Source organism: Stegodyphus dumicola, chromosome 8 (assembly GCF_044657685.1).
Source record: "Stegodyphus dumicola isolate Sdum_Otavi_A_Nest chromosome 8, ASM4465768v1".
Taxonomy (NCBI): domain Eukaryota; kingdom Metazoa; phylum Arthropoda; class Arachnida; order Araneae; family Eresidae; genus Stegodyphus; species Stegodyphus dumicola.
This window is the reverse complement of record NC_140775.1, coordinates 115897277-115913741: the sequence shown is the minus strand read 5'-3', so window position 1 is coordinate 115913741 and position 16465 is coordinate 115897277. Positions and strand designations below refer to the sequence as shown.

The following is a 16465-nucleotide window of genomic DNA, read 5'->3' as shown; positions in this document are numbered from 1 at the left end:
TTTAAAGAAATCTCATTTTGATATTAATAATGAGAATACTGCTAGCACTGGAAGACTTGCAAATGGTGCAGAAGAAATAAAAATTGTGAAATCAGATTAAAATGTTAATAACTAGTAAAAAGAATACTTCTAATTAATATTATGTGACAAAGCTCACTTTGCATCATATAAAATTGCGGAGTTAGTAGCATTAAAGCCACACACAGTAACAGAAACGCATTTTACTTGCTTTCTGTGAAATAGTGACAATTATGTATGGGAAAGGAACAAAGAAGGAAATTATAAAAATTCCAGTATCTGATGATATGATTCACAGAATTAATGACATATCCTGGAACACTGGAAGAACTGTCGTGGATGAATTTGTTAACATGTCCTTTGCTTGATATGAGTGGCAAAGTACATCTATATGAACAGAAGATTATAAGTAAAGTTTAATGCTGCAAAAAAAATTTGAGGCATACAACTAGACAGGACTTATTTGATGTTGTATTTGAATATAAAAAATCATCATATCATCAATTTGTTAGTATTTGTACTGAAGGAGCAGCATCTATGATAATGTCTGTTAAAGGATTTGTGACTTTAGCAAGAGATGCCTATCCAAATATAATATTTGATCACTGTTTCTTGCACTGAGTACTTGTCATAAAGGTAATGCCTAAGAAACTGCATGAAGTATTGAATCAAGTTGTTTCCATGGTTAATTTTATTAAAATGAGTCTGATGAAAAACTGAATTTTCAAACAACTTTGTTCATTTATAGAAGCAGGTTTACAAATGATTCCCTCCCCCGCCCTCCCATATAGAAGTGAGGGTGTTATCATATGGAAAAGTTTGAAATCATGTATTGCAGTTAAGAAATTAACTACTTTTTTTTTAAGCAGAAAAACATGAAGCCTTAGAGAAATATTTAAAAAATGGTAACTAGTGAAATAATTTAGCATATTTGGGTAAAATTTGTGTTTACTTTAATGCTATCAATATAAGTATGCTAGGAAACAATATAAACATCTTACATCAACTGACAAATTATGTGCAATGAAAAAAACTTTTATTATGGAAGACATGTAAGATAAGGAAGCACAGAAATACTCCCTTCTGTGCAGAATACAAGCGAGACAATCATTTCTTTAATAATATTTTTTTTTTTGCTTATTGTTATTCTATTTTATTCTAAATGAAGGAGAACTGATATTGATACCTTCAGGTCATCAATTAATAGTGAAGTTCACCGAAAATACTCCTGGAAAATTCTGAATCTCTGTTAAAGATGAGTACCCAGTCTAGCAAAAAAAAAAAAAAAAAAAAAAAAAAAAAAAGCACTAAACACATTTGTTTCATGACATTTGTCAAATTAGTAAACTACTGTAATATACAAAATTATTTGCAATTATAGTTACAAAGTTTTGTATTGAGAATTAAAAAGTGATATACTCCCTTCTGATTGCCTGGGTGATCCGTACTCGCGTGACCAATGTTGCAACAAGAGTTCAAAGAAATAAATACTGCATTGCTAGTGATGAGAGAACTTCAAATTCATAACAACATTATTATTATTATTATTATTATTTTCCATGTATATCATTCTGAAGTAGGCTTTTTAACAATGGCTAATATTGAAATAAAGAAGAGAGATGCGGAAGAGAAATTGAGAAGAGAGAGATGCAAACGGCTTTGTCATTTATTGGCTGAAATATTATGCCCAGTATTGCTGAAATCTGCAAATACACAAAGTTCAAGTATTGCTTAGATCTGAGAATTTTTTAAAGCATTGTTATCTTTAGTGATTTTGAAATAAATATGTTTGCATCAATCACCATTTTTTTGCTCTTATAAAAGTAACACTTTGAAGTAAGGTCATCAATCTTGTTCTCACAATGTGCATTCCTTATTTCTTTTAATGCTTTAATAATGTTAATAATGGAGTTGCTTTGGGCATCAATATTCTTCCCCCCCCTCATTATGCCATTTCAAAAATGTTGGTGACTCTTCTTTAGCTTATGATGTATTGCAAATGTTCTGCACACAAACACACCAAAAAAAAAAAAAAAAAAAAAAAAAAAAAAAAAGTCAGAATGTTGTGTTTTCTGACTTCATCTAATCAATTATAACAGGCATTTATCAGACCTATTAGACATGTGCAAACAAAAATTGCTATTTGAGCATTTCAAAAGGTGAAAATGAAACCTAGAAAAATATGATGACCATAACAAACAGTTTGGCTTTGCAGATATGGCCCATGGTTTGCCATTTGGTTATTACACTCTGAAAGATAACACTTTTTTTTCTTGTTTCGTATTTTTTGATTGGTTATAGCCAATCAGAAATGTTTATGCGAGAAACCGTATTTTTGTATTATGAGTAATGCTCAAGTAGCATTATTCTTAATACAAAATATTAATCACTTACAAAATGTTAATCTTCTAGTGCATGCAGTAAGAAATTTGGTCAGAGAAAGAAAGAGGAGTAGAAAAATACTACTCTGTGGTATTAAATTTCTTTCATCCCATTTCCTATTGTAGGAATTTTCAGTTGCTGTGTAAACTGAAATGTTTGTCATAATGTTGACCAGGAGATGTTGTTAATCATAAGATTTCTGTTTTAATGTTGCCTCCAGGTAGTATTAGATTAAGATAGATCTCTAACAGTTAAAGAATTAAAACTGTTTAAAAAGTGAAATTTTAAATAATTCAGAGTAAATGATTATGTTCTAGAATTCCATTTCAGATACTTGTCTACTTTGTACTGTGGCTAATTTGTTACTTCAAAGAATATCTCCATCTCCTTTGGAATATCCAGCTCTTATGGTTATGGTATTAATAATTTTCTAATTTTGATTTATTATAGTAATGTAAAATGCAACAAGAGTATCATATTTTTAAGAGGAAATACAGAGCACATAATTAATTATATGAAAGAGCATGGATATGTATAATAACACATGAAATAATATGCTCTGTTAATGAATGTCTTTATTTTTATTTAATTATTAATTATTTTGAAATAACCATGTAGTGAGTAGTTATAAAAAGTTATTTACATATTATCAGGTTTGCATAGTTAATATGAGGAATGTATGTGGGATTAATATCAGAATAATAATTTTCTTTTGAATAAGGTTTATAGTTTAATATATTACTTAGAAATCAATAATACAAAAATTTCAAAATGAAAGTAATTTATTATTTTTGTGGCTTCATAAAAAATAATGACTACATAAAATAGTGGTACAGTTTGGAACAAATGTTCTGTATTGTCTCTTGAAAATATGTATTCTGAATATGCAATCATATTTTAAAAATTAATTTCAATTCTAAGTTTAAAACTTTTGTACCATTTTAAAGAAAATTCACATAAATTCAAAATATGAAAAAAAAAAAAAAAAAAAAGATTGGCTCATAAAAATCCCAATTAAGCAATAAAAAATTAAAGCTGCTTCTCAATCTCTGTGTAGTGTAACGTCAGAACACCCGTTTTGGGTGCAAGAAAAGACAGGTTGTCTTTTAAAATATTTATTTTGAAAACTTAATAAGAAATTCTTGAATAAATATTAAAATAATTGAATCATTTCAGCCATAATTCATTCAAAGGCTGCTGATGCAGCAACAACGCTAAAATGCATCTTCTTTCACTCGTTTACAGCATCAAAAGCTCTTTACACAAAGCTCTCTCCTCGTTTTGTTAAAAACCTGGAAAGAGAATAATTAGTCCCTTATGTCTGGAAACCACACTAGGGGTTTTCCGCTGCACCTTTCTTCCAAAGGTCTGCTGTCCATTCTGTCACTGAGAAAAGATATTAAGCACCTGGAAGTCCGATGGGTGCATATGTCTGAACGTCACAGTAGCTATAGTATATAGCTCTCTTCTACATCTGAAGCTGTAGCATTCTTTGGTGTCTTAATTTTGCCTATAAAAGAAGGATTATTATTTGTTTTAAAGTTTGTGATGTTGAAAATTTATGTTCGAATTTTTAATTTCTTATATGTTTAAAGAATAATGTTTTCAGAAGTAATATGCATGCTGAAATTATTGCATTGCATATTGAAGGATTATCTTGCCATCATATTTGTTATGAAATCTGGCTGTTAGTATTTGACAGTTAGTAGATGCATTAATAACTTCAATTTAACTAAAATTCTGAAGGTCATTGCGAAAAGAGATAACTTTCTTCTAAATTAATTGAAAAATTGCAAAGGCATGCCCAATTGCCATGTATCAATGAAGTTGCAAATACTGTCTGTCACAAAAAAAAAAAAAAAAAAAAAATATATGCACCCAGAAGAAATCAAGCCACAATGACAAAACACAGTAGGAATGTAGTCTGGTAAGAGATATATATGCAAATGAATTAAATTTCAACGCCAATGAGACATAAGTGCGCTATGTGCATATGTGATGCACAGCTGGGAGAGTTTAAAAGCATGATTGCTCACGATGTAGGGATATTCAAATGAAGTATGTCGACATCGATGGACGGTATTGTGGCTAAAGATACTTTTGAGATGTAACTGGTGGCAGTATGAACAGATGTTCGACTTCGAGAAGGGGCATATAGTAGGCATCAGAGAAGCAGTTTTGTCGAACAGACATATTGGCTGTCACCTCGGTCAGAGCGATATGGTAGTTGCTGGGTGTTGGCGACAATCAATCATGGAAGGGATAGTCTACTGTAACGAGGGTCAGGTTGTTCCAGGAACACAAATGAGTGTGAGGATTGCACAGTCATAAGAGTAGCCACTTCTGCACCAACAATGTCGCTAGCATCGATTCATGCCATTAACCACATTCCGGGCATCCGGTGGTATCAAGGGAAACAATTCAGAGATGACTGGCTGACATCCATTAAGGCACCTACCACAGACCCCACATCATAGGCTGTGTTAATTGGATTTTTACTGAGCTCGGGCTAGCTAGAATGTAACCCACTGGAGGCATCTTCAGTCTCAATACTGATGACCAATGCGCACACATGTAGAGGCAGCCAAGCCACCAGTTCCGTCCTGGCTGCCTTCGTACATGTCTGGCATTTGTTGTCAAGCAGCATATGGCCATTACATAAGGTGTGACAGTGTGGGAAGTGATTTTTTTTTTGGAACACATGATCATCTTTAGTCGTCCTTCAAGTCACTTTGACAACTCGCAGTTATGTTGATGACATTTTATGCCTATGCTATCAAATCGCCCAGGTGCCATTTATCAGTAAGACAATGCCCATCTATATACCGCATGACTCTCCCAGCAGTGTCTTCAAGAATATGATGTACTCCCATGGCCTACCAGGCCAACAGACCTCTCACTTATAGAGAATGTTTGGGACATGCTTGGAAGGCAACTGCAGCCATTCCGAAATTTTGGTGAATTAACTACCCAGTTGCAAAGATTATGGCTTGATCTTCTACATGGTAGGGGGTATAGTTGACCTACTTGATTTGATGCATGCCATGTTTTGGCTGCTATAGCTGCCAGAAATAGGATGTCAGTTTAAAGAATTAAAATAGTAAAGTAGGGCTAATTGAAGCTGTAACTTCATGCTGGTATCATCCAATTCCAATGAATGTTATTGTTTACAAAAACTTGTGGTAACAAAGTAATTAGAAAAGCATTAGTAATTAAAAATAGATCTACCAGTGACCTAACAGTAAGTCGTTGAACACTGGTAACTCGGTCCAGGGTTTGAATCCTGCCGAACAGGCTGGCTGCATGGGCATTTTCATGGTTTTCCCCATGTGTAACATATATACTGGCTAGTTCCTTTTAGAAAGTCTTCCACGAAGGCATCACTTCCCTTAGGCACATAGCTGTTGAGTGTTTTGCCATAATTAAATAAACTGGTAATTAAAAATCAAACTTTCCAGTTAAATAGTAATGATCTCTATGATTAAAAACCTTTCAAATTCCTTTGGTGGTAAAATGTTTGACATTCTATAATATTACCTTATTGTTTTCTTTTGAATTTAAAAATTATTTATAGTGTACAGTATTCGTAAAAGAATGTCTATATTCATTAACATTTAAATTAATCTTTGAAATGTGCTTAGAGGCTTAAATTGCATACTTTCATAAAGTATTACAAAACTTTTTCATTAAGTTATATATATAATCATGTAACATTTTTTTTTTATTTTATTAAAAATTTTCTCTTGGATTTTGTTTCTAAATCATTTGTGGAGACAAACTTATTCCATTTAATCATACAATAATTATGCTGTTACTGAATTATTTCACAGTGTAATATAATGAAATACAGGCATTGTATTGTGTGGATATATTTGCATATGAAGGTGCAATACTGCAAAATTTAGGAAAATGCATCCCCTTTTCTTTTCTTAGATTTTTTTTAAAATTGCAGATTTCTGTGACAGATTTGCAAGCATAATATTTATTGTTGCAATCAGTTTTACCTTTCATTTCTATTTTGAGGCCAAATAGATGAAGGCTGAACATTGTTAATTTTTCCTAGATTTAATTCCTGGTGAATAATTAACTACATGAATATAAGCGAGTGTCCCTTGAAATAAGATGCTCTCGAAGGTATCTTAGGCAGGTATCCCTCACATGATTTGCCATAATCAGTTAACTATATGTTTAAGGGCCTTCTAAAATTCAGAAATGTATTCTGTAAGTGTATAGTAAAATGAACTGTGGTGAGGGAGTTACTTATCTAAGCAAGTTACCTGTCTAAGGGGGGGATATAATAAATTAAGAATTAACTCAAAAGTGGTTAAAAAAATAAATGCTTTCATTAAAAATTTTGGATTTTCAATTTTGAGGTATTCTTCAAGTATTAATATTTGTTGGTTCCATAGCTGTTGATCATAGTCATGAAAATGATGTCTTTGTAATATTTTAATTCATTAAGTTTAGCAATCATTATTGCATAAAAATTACAGTTTTCTTGTAACTGAAATTCTTTAAGAATTAATACAATAATTAGAGTATTTTATTACAAAATTCCAAAAATGTTAATATTTAATGCTAATGCTGTCACTAAATCTACATGCAAGAAGTGGAGATTTAGCTATTAGCTAAGGAATATTGTAATGATCTTCTTAATATAGATTAAAAAAATTATAAACTATGGTTTTTATGTCTGTTCTAAAGAAGGTAAATTAAATCTAATGCTGAGTAGAAAGAAGCAAGACATTTTTTTTTTTTTTTTTTTCTTTCCAAGTACTTACAGAAATATGTAATGGTTTAAACCAGCAATTCTCAACTGGTGGTACGCAAAGAAGCTCAGTCTAGAGTTTGAATCCTGGCAAACAGGCTGGCTGCATGGGCATTTTTGTGGTTTTCCATGTGTGTAACATATCCTCATGTGTAGCAAAGTATTTTAATTATAAATTCAATAATTAAAGACCCCCAACATCCTTTTCAGGTTTCTTCTCTCACTCGTAAATTAATAATTAATGTGATTTGAGTTTTGTTCAGCGTCAATAGCCACTCATAGACTTAACAATCTGTTTTTATTTTCACAAATACTCTTTTAGCCATAGATATAACAAAATTTGTCATAAATTACGTTTTTAAAAGGAATAATGGAAATGGATGTTGTATTTAATAGGAAATAATAATAAGTTCCTATAAAAAGATAATAGTATCTCATATATTCTTTTAGAGTTGATCAGTTTATTAGCGTGTTTACACTTTATGCCACCACCATTTCCTGGCTCATATTGCTATATTTCCAATTAGAATAATTTTTTTGCATCGGTTTCTGTCTCTAACAGCAGGTATTTTGTCTTCTTGTTGTTTTGTAGTCCTTACTTTTCTATGCAATTTGAGAGTGTTGTCATTTGTTTTTAAAGAGCTTGTAATATATATTGCATTTCAATATTTGTGAAAAATAATAAAACAAACCTCAATTTTCAAAAATGGAGCAATGGCTAAGATTGTCTAAGCGGAAAAGTGGTGATTCACAGTTGATGGATCCAGGACAATCTACTAGCACTAAGAACATTGAAAAGAAAAATTGTTTATAGTAAATATAATTAAGTTAACCATAAGTTATTTATCATTTGGATTTACTTGGAATGGAGATGAAATGGACCCTTACTTGTTTGCGGTGAACTATTATCCAATCAAAGTATGAAACCATCGTTTCTTAAAAGACATTTTGAATTGCAAGCCAGGTTAAAAGATAAATCTGAAGAATATTCTAAGAGGAAATTATCGGAGCTCAAAAATGGTAAATGAGTAATGAAAGTTTTTGTTACTTCAAGTGAAATAGCTTTGGAAGCTAGTTACCTAGTAAGCCTAAGAATTGCCAAGACTTGGCAGGCTCTCACTGTTGGGAAAAAAGCATATATTACCATCAGCTAATGATATTATTTTAACATTATTCAACAAAAAGTGGCTAATGAACTTAATAATATTCCGTTATCAAATGATACAGTAAAACAACAAATTAATAAAATGGCAAATTCCATAAAAGAGACTTTTATTCAAAAAATGAAACACAGTGAGTATTTCGCATTGCAATTAGATGAAAGTACTGATATAATGAACTTTGTTCAATTAGTAGTTTACATACGTTTCGAAGAAGATAAATGAATTTCCAAAAAGTATTTATTTATGAAGCTCTATGATAGAGCAACTGTAAATGAAATTTTCAAAGTAATTTAGAATTTTATCTCTATGAATGATATTCCTTGGATAAGCTCATTGCTGTATGCAGTGACAGAGCTCAGGCTTTAACAGGAAAACATTCCACTGTTATTTATTTCTCAAAAAGTCACACCTGAAACTAAATTAAATCACTGCTTCATTCATCATGGAACTTTAGTAGCTAAAACAATCCTCAAAAACCTGAAAATTGTGTTTTAGATCAAGCTGTGAAAATTGTTAATTTTATTAAAAGCCAAGCTTTAAATTAAGAATATTTCTGATTTTATGCCAAAAGATGGACAATGAACATGGAACGCTTTTGTTACATTCCAAAGTAAGGTGGTTATCCAGAGGCTAAGTATTAGATCGTCGTTTTGAACTTCAGTTAGAAATTCAAATATTCCTCTGTGACTCAAAAGTTTAAATTCCAAAAATATTTATATAGTGAATTATAGTTGGTGCATTTAGCATATTTAGTTGATATTTTGGGGAAGTTAAATGAATTGAATTTAGGATTACAAAGAAAAATTTTTAATTTATTTACCACTAGAGGTAAAATAAATGCAGTGATGAAAAAACTCGAGCTAATAATCAAAGAAAGGCTAATAATGTTTTTAACTTTTTACAAGTTTTAGAAAGTTTTCTAACCAAAAATAGTTTGGAAATAAAAGAAGAATTAGCATTCGACATTAAAAATCATTGTGTTTTATTGATAAATAATTTCAAAGTGTATTTTCCCGAGGATTATGAAAAGAAAAATTAGATTAGAAATACATTTTCTTTAAATGTACATGAAATTTTTCTCTTGAAGGTGTTGGTGTATTTAATTATGGCAAAGCACACTAAGGCTATCTGCCTAAGGGTAGGGATGCCTTTGTGGAGGACATTCTAAGGGAAGCTGTCTCTTATACATGTTACACATGGGAAAAACCACGAAAACACCCATGCAGCCAGCCCGTTCGCAGGATTCAAACCTTGGATCGAACTACCAGTGTTCAGTGACTTTACTGCTCAGCAGCTGGTGGGCTTTTCTCGTGAAGGAAAAGAACAATTGATAGAAATTTCCTGTCATCGAACTCTAACTGAAAATTTCAAAAATAATACACTTGTTAACTTCTGCCTGAACCGAAAAAAATGAATTTAAAGGCATTTCAAACAAAGCTATTAAATTTTTATTGCCTTTTTGCACAGCCTATTTCTGTGAACAAGGATTTCTTCTATGTTATGTTTGAAAAATAAATACAGAACAAAATTAAAAGTGGATCCTAATTTGCGGTTAAAACTAAGTGAAATAAGATCAGACATAAAGAAATTGATCTTTCTTAAACAAGCCCATAAATTTTGTTAATTTATAGTAACCAATTTTTTAATCTAATATTTTTATGTGTGCATATTTAATACAAATAGCAAACAGGTTGTGCAAATGGCAAATAATAATAATAATAATAATAATAATAATATTTCTATTGAAAAATTAAAAAATAATCATTGTAAAATGTTGTAGTGGTCCTTAAGTTTTTCCATTTTTGTTTAGATGGTATGCATTAGTCAAAAGGTTGAGAACTGCTGGTTTAGACCATATGGTGTTTAATAAATTAATTAGTCATAAGCCTCTAACAACAAATTTGAAAAATTTTCTTGTATAACAAAATGTGAGGTTTTTCATATTTTATTATAGATAGAAGATTTTGTATCTACTGTTTTTTGTATACACAATACCACAGATGTGAAACTGGAATCATCTCCATGTTCATCAGAGGTAATTGCTCAATTTTAAGATATTTAACTGTCTTTATTTTTTGTGTAAGAATTTTAATTTATTTCATGATGTTATTATGTTTTGTTAAAGTAATACCATAATATTCCTTTTTATGGCCAATTTATTAGGTTCTGCGTAGCTTTGTAACAGCTTTGTGGAAATTTTGTGAAGTAATGAAAGAAAATGATACTAATTTTAAGCATATTCTGAAAAAAGGATTCCACTTGCTTCATATAATGTCAAATGTCTTTCAAAATTTTAAAGAAAAGAGGACTTCATGTGAAGATTATTATATATTATTTATTAGCAAGGTGCTTACATTAAGCAAAGAAGATCCAGAATTCAAGGAATTCCATGGTAAGTCATTTGATATTTTAAAATATATTTATTTAATTTACCTTAAATAATTTGACTTTTGACTTCTTTTATTAAAAAGTGTTCAAAATATTTTGGAAATAATTAATTATGCAGAATATAAAACTGAACTGCTATAAAAAAATATAGAATTTCTTAAAACCTCAGAAATTCTCTTTGCTTGACCTCATTTCCATTTTTAACTTTGTAAAAGATTTTAAAGACATTTAGGAATATAGTGTCATTAATTTTGTATATATGAAAATAATATTAGTGAAATGATATATAAAATTATAGTAGTTCTTATATAATGTAACATGAAAGGCCTCAGGAGTGCGAACCTCTTTTGGAAAAATAAGGTTGCAGGGGCAAATCCATTTAACATTGAGGTAAATGATAAAGCCAAGCTGGTGATGGTTTTAGCAACTAATTTTTGTCACCAAACTTTGCGACATTTTGGTTCGATCTGTGTATAACTGTAACTGTACCTGGTCCTAAATGTACCCAGGGCCTGATTAAGGCAGAGGCATATGGGGCAGTTGCCCCAGGCCCCCACATGAGAGGGGGGGACGAAGTTGAATAGAAAGTTTATTATAAAAATTTAAATGCCTCCATAAAATTTGGTTCTTCATTACTGAAGTAGTGAAGCAGAGGGGGCCCCCAAAGAAGTTTTTGTCCCAGTCCCCATTATGCTAAATCAGTGACTGATTTAGCATAATGGGGACTGGGTATATAGAGATATTTAGCCATTATGCCATTTAGCATAATGGCTAAATATCTCTGATTTAGCATAATACCTATAACTATATTTGTAAATTTCCTGTACCTTTGAGAAATCAAAAGATAAAAAGGTACAGGAGAGAGGTACAGGAAATTTCTTGACAGACAGGGGAAACTATATAAGATCAGAGAGAACATCATTTCAAAGTTTAGCTCAGAGTATTGAGAGATCACTCTTGAATGAATGTGAGCTTATGCATTGAAGCTTTTTATATTGTTTTGTGTTTAACATTCTTAGTAGTAGTTTGTAACTACTGTTTGTGCTTTGTCATACTGAGAAGAGCTATGTGAATACTTTTGTGAAAAACTCCATAACTGTAAACTGTTTCCTTTGGGAAAATAAATTTTATTAACCTATGATCGGTTCTGCATGCATTCAATCCATTACAAACCCATACGCAGGTAAAAGTTTTTTATGTCGGAAGTGGAATTAAATTCTAGTGACAACAGCAATGGAGAGCAACTAAGACACCTGGTGACAGCCTTTGCTGCATTCAGAGAAAAGAAGGAAGTAGCCATCAAGTCCATTAAAAGAGATGAAAATGGACCAAGAAAGAGTGGAAGAAGATATCAAATCAGTTCAAGGAAACATATGAGGGTCCTTCAAGAAAAAATTCAAGCAGGTCAAGAGGAAATTAAGAGAGAAATTATTGCCATAATAGAAAACAAATTGAGGTTATAGAAGGCAGAATAGACAGAGTTGAGGATAAAGTTGGAAAAATTCAAGAAAGAGTTGCAGCTGTTAAACAGCTAATTGAAGAATGAGTTTCTGCTGTCCAACAACAAATAAAAAAAAAAAAAGTTTCTGCTGTTGAACAACAAATTGATGACAGAGTTTCCTTTGCTGTCACCAAGGAAGTTACATCTTGAAGAAATCCATAGTGACAGCTGGACACATTTCTGATGCCTTTAGATTCCTACCTATGTCTTCTCGTCCCTCTCTAAAGCTATCGCATGTGATGGAAAGACCTCGTGGCAAGTGTCAAAGACTCAGTTGTCTGTAGTGGCAAATGCAAATGGATGCAAAAAACCAGAAGCTAGATGTCAAAAGCTCTGTCTGGCACATTAGAACTACAATTCATGAAGAAGTGTTTAAAAGACTGTAGCAGGCTTCACTTAATGTCTCGTCAACAGAACTACTCATGTCCAGGAGCCAGTGCTCGTGTAGATGATTTAAACAGGCAAGTCAGTGCCTTGAGTTCGAATAGGAGTAGCAACAAGCTGACACTAAATTAGTGGAATTGTAGTGGTGAAGGCCATGTACAAAGGAACTGCAGTGTACGGAGGCTAAGACTGCTCCCAACATTAAGGCTGAAAACAAATTAGGAATCTCATGGAATGGAGGTTATCAGATATTGAGAGGCTGCACTTTAAAGTGTTTCAGATTTCTGCAGTCAGTGGCAGTAGTAATTCATCATAGGACATATAAATGGAGTTCCTTGCAATATGGCCATCTATAGAAAAGTCAACATTGCCTTTATTTGAAAGGATTTGATTCAACATTTAGAAGGTAAATTCTTTTGAAAGCTGCCCTTCGTTAGCCTCCAAAGTGAGTCCAGTGATAATGTGGGTATTGATGAAACAGGCCCTTGCATATTCAGATTACACTTAAGGAAATACACGTTTCATCCCCTTGAACTTTAAAAGTAATGAACTGCATTCTGCCTCTGAGGATGTATCCCTATTTGGAATCAGAGATAAATACATCCACTGAACAATAGCTTAAGGCAATACCACAGTACCAGCAAGAATGGAATTTTTACTACCTGGTTAGTTATTAAAAACAGAAATTTCCAGTACAAATTAATAGAATGTCCTAAGAAATGTAATACCCTGACAGGAGTACTTGTAGCCTCAACTCTCGTCGACTTACAAAGAACAGTCATCCCAGTAAGAGCAGCCAACATAAATGGTAAGGCGTAACTCATTAGGAAAGGTGAAGTGGTTACACTATGTACTCCAGTAGCCTGTGTTAAACGAGCCAGTAGTCTACCAATCTTTGTGTTCAAGTGCCTAGCATCTGAGATATTGCAGAATGTGCAACTAAGCTATGAAGAAAGGAGTGCTGCCAAACATGTCATTCAAGAATTTCGAGATTTTTTTCTCCACTCATCTTCTGACATAGGTCAAGCCAATATGCCACAGCATGGAATTGATAAGTAAGATAATCCACCAGTCAGATAACATCAAAGATGTCTACTGGTTACTAAACAGGAAGAGGTAGGACATGCAAGAAAGCCCTTAGCAAGTCCCTGGGTCTCTCTCATCATTCTGCTCAGAAAGAAAGTTGGTTCAAGTGGATTTTGTCTTGACTATCACTGTCTAAACAACATCATGATGACAGCTACCCTTTTCCTAGAATAGATGACATTCTGGTCATTCTATCTGGAAGCAACTGGTATTCAGCACTTGATTTAAAGAGTGTGGATATTGGGGAGGGGGGTTGTAAAAGTACATCCTGATGACTCAGAAGAGACTGCATTTACTTATGGGCAAGAACTTGGCAGTTCAAGGGGATGTCGTTTGTATTACATAATGCACTAGCAACAGTCAAATGCCTCATGGAGACCTTTCCGAGAAATTTTCTCCTTTCCTTCCTGTTTGATATACTTTGATAACATCATCATCATTGAGAAAAGTCTTGAAGACTATTTAGAAGATACTAGGAATGTGTCTCAGAAATTGAAGGGAGCTAATCTAAACTGAAGTCCTACCAAAAGTAAATTGTTCAGACAAAAAGTGACTTACCCTGGATATGTCATCTCTGCCGAAGGTGTGAGTGCAGATCCAGAAAAAGTGTCGAAAATCAATGATTGGTGATGCTTTGAAAATCTCCATCAGCTGAGAAGTTTTTTGGGGCTTTACACCTCAGAGATTTGTGAAAGACTTTTCTTCCATCTAAACCACTTCACAGACTGACAGTTCTTGTGGACAAAAAAATTCAAGGATACATTTAATGAACTGAGTATGTTTAAGCATCTGTGACCATACTGACGTATCCTCAGCTTCAAAAACCATTTAATCTTGACACAGATGCAAGCAGTAGGAGTTTAGGTACTGTTTTGTCTCAAGAAATAAAGGGTCAAGAATGTGTCATAGCATACTGAACAAATGTCTAAACCAGAGAGTAATTACTATGTCACCAGAAGAGAGTTGCTCGCCATAGTTAAAAATCATAGAACATTTTCATCATCATGTCTATGGCAGAACATTCTTCCTATGCATAAATCATGTTGACCCGGCTTTTAAATTTCAAGAATCCTGAAGGCCAACTAGCCACTTTGATAAAAAAAAAAAAAAAAAAAAAAAAAAAAAAAAAAAAAAAAAACTCCAGGAATATGACAGCACTTTCTAGTATTGGAAGGAGTCATCACACGGTAGTGCCAACGTACTGTCTGGTAGACCCTGCCCAAAAAGCAACTAATATTGTTCTAGGGTCAAAGTGAAATATAAGCTACTTAATCTGGTCATACATCAAGTTAGGAACTTCAACATCATATAGCCTATACCCATGGAGTGTCAAAAAAGTCAGGAAAGACCAGTTAGAAGATGGTGACATTAAACCGTTATTTATCAAGAACATCTGATACCTACAACATCCCGGATCCCAGACTTGCTTAAACAACTATGTAAGAGTCTGATAGGAGGCCACTTCGGAATGATGAAGACTTTGCTTAGGGCTCGAGACTGCTTCTACTGAATTAATGCATGAGCTTATGTTTAAAAGTGGTGCCAGTCTTGTGATGCTTGTGTGGTTTGTTAAATACTGAAGAAACACTGAGACTTCTGCCACAATCTGCTGAATGCAACAAATATATTCTCATTGTCAGTGACTTCTTTACAAAGTGACCTGAAGTGTATTCTATCTGTGATCAACAGGCTATCACGCTAGCAGAGGTAATAAAGCAGAACTCAGTTTCTAGGTTTTGAAGTGCCTCTTCAATTACATTCCAATCAAAGAAGAAACTTTAAAGAAGTCTGTAAATTACTCAACATGGACAAAACCCAAATGACACCTTTCCATCCACAGTCAGACAGTATGATAGAGGGGTTTAATCGAACCAATTGCAGTGTTTTCCATGACACTACTAGCTATTCCCCATCCCAGATGCTCCTCAGTCATGACCTTCAGCTTTGAAATGATGCACAGTTTTGTACGAGAGTGAGTCAGCTTGGGGATGGAGAAGATGAAGACCTGATACCACATGAGAGCTACTAGACATCGATTCAATGATGGTGACAAAAAGTGGTTTTAGGATCCAGTTTGTTGGAAAGGACTTTCTCCTAAACTACATTCACCATGGGATAGTCCTTACATAGTTCTGAGCAGGTTGAACGTCATAATTTAGATCCTTAAATCATCAAATTCTAAGCCTAAAGACGTTTGTTGTGACCTTCTAGCTCCTTACTATGGCCATAATGTGTAGGTCCCATAGTGTATATCTATATATATAAAGGACAATGTCTGAGTGTTTGTTCACAATACACTCAGTGACTGCTATAGCTGTCATCACAAAACTTTCTATAATTCTTTTCTGGGTTCTGGGAAAGGTCGACATCCACTTTTTTCCAAAAATAGCTAAACTCGGAAATATTAATTAAAAACTCTGAAAACGCTAATTTTCCAAGTGGCAACAGTCTCATACTCTGAAGATAAAAATCTGCTTTATATTGAGAAGTGTTGCCACTTCTCGCTTTCAAATCATAGAGTTTGTTAATAAAAAATTTCTAAGATTTACAATGAAATAAAAATAGCATTACCAAACATTAAACACAATATTCCCGATTCGAAAAATTCATAGGAAGCCATTTAAACTGTTTCCATATTGGCACAACTTTAAGCAACCAATATTAAAACTCTGAAAACACTAATTTTCACACTCATTTTTCTGAGTGGCAACAGTCTTACACGTTGGAGATAAAAATCCTTTGTTTCGAAAAGTGTTGCTACTTGCTCGCTTTCAA

At 32.9% G+C, this 16465-nt stretch overlaps 1 protein-coding gene across 9 annotated transcripts in view; it reads left to right on the top strand.

Moving 5' to 3' along the window:
* The window catches only part of LOC118199303 (uncharacterized), a 123590-nt gene that overhangs the window by 101546 nt on the left and 5579 nt on the right, over nt 1-16465 (top strand). For 8 of the 9 annotated variants that reach the window (XM_085822326.1, XM_085822325.1, XM_085822322.1 and 5 more), the window contains 3 exons: nt 2731-2816; nt 10286-10366; nt 10495-10723. In XM_085822326.1, the coding sequence (XP_085678452.1) occupies nt 2731-2816; nt 10286-10366; nt 10495-10723 (396 nt within the window). The remainder of the gene's footprint in view (nt 1-2730; nt 2817-10285; nt 10367-10494; nt 10724-16465) is intronic. The other variant, XM_085822321.1, reaches the window with a different exon arrangement.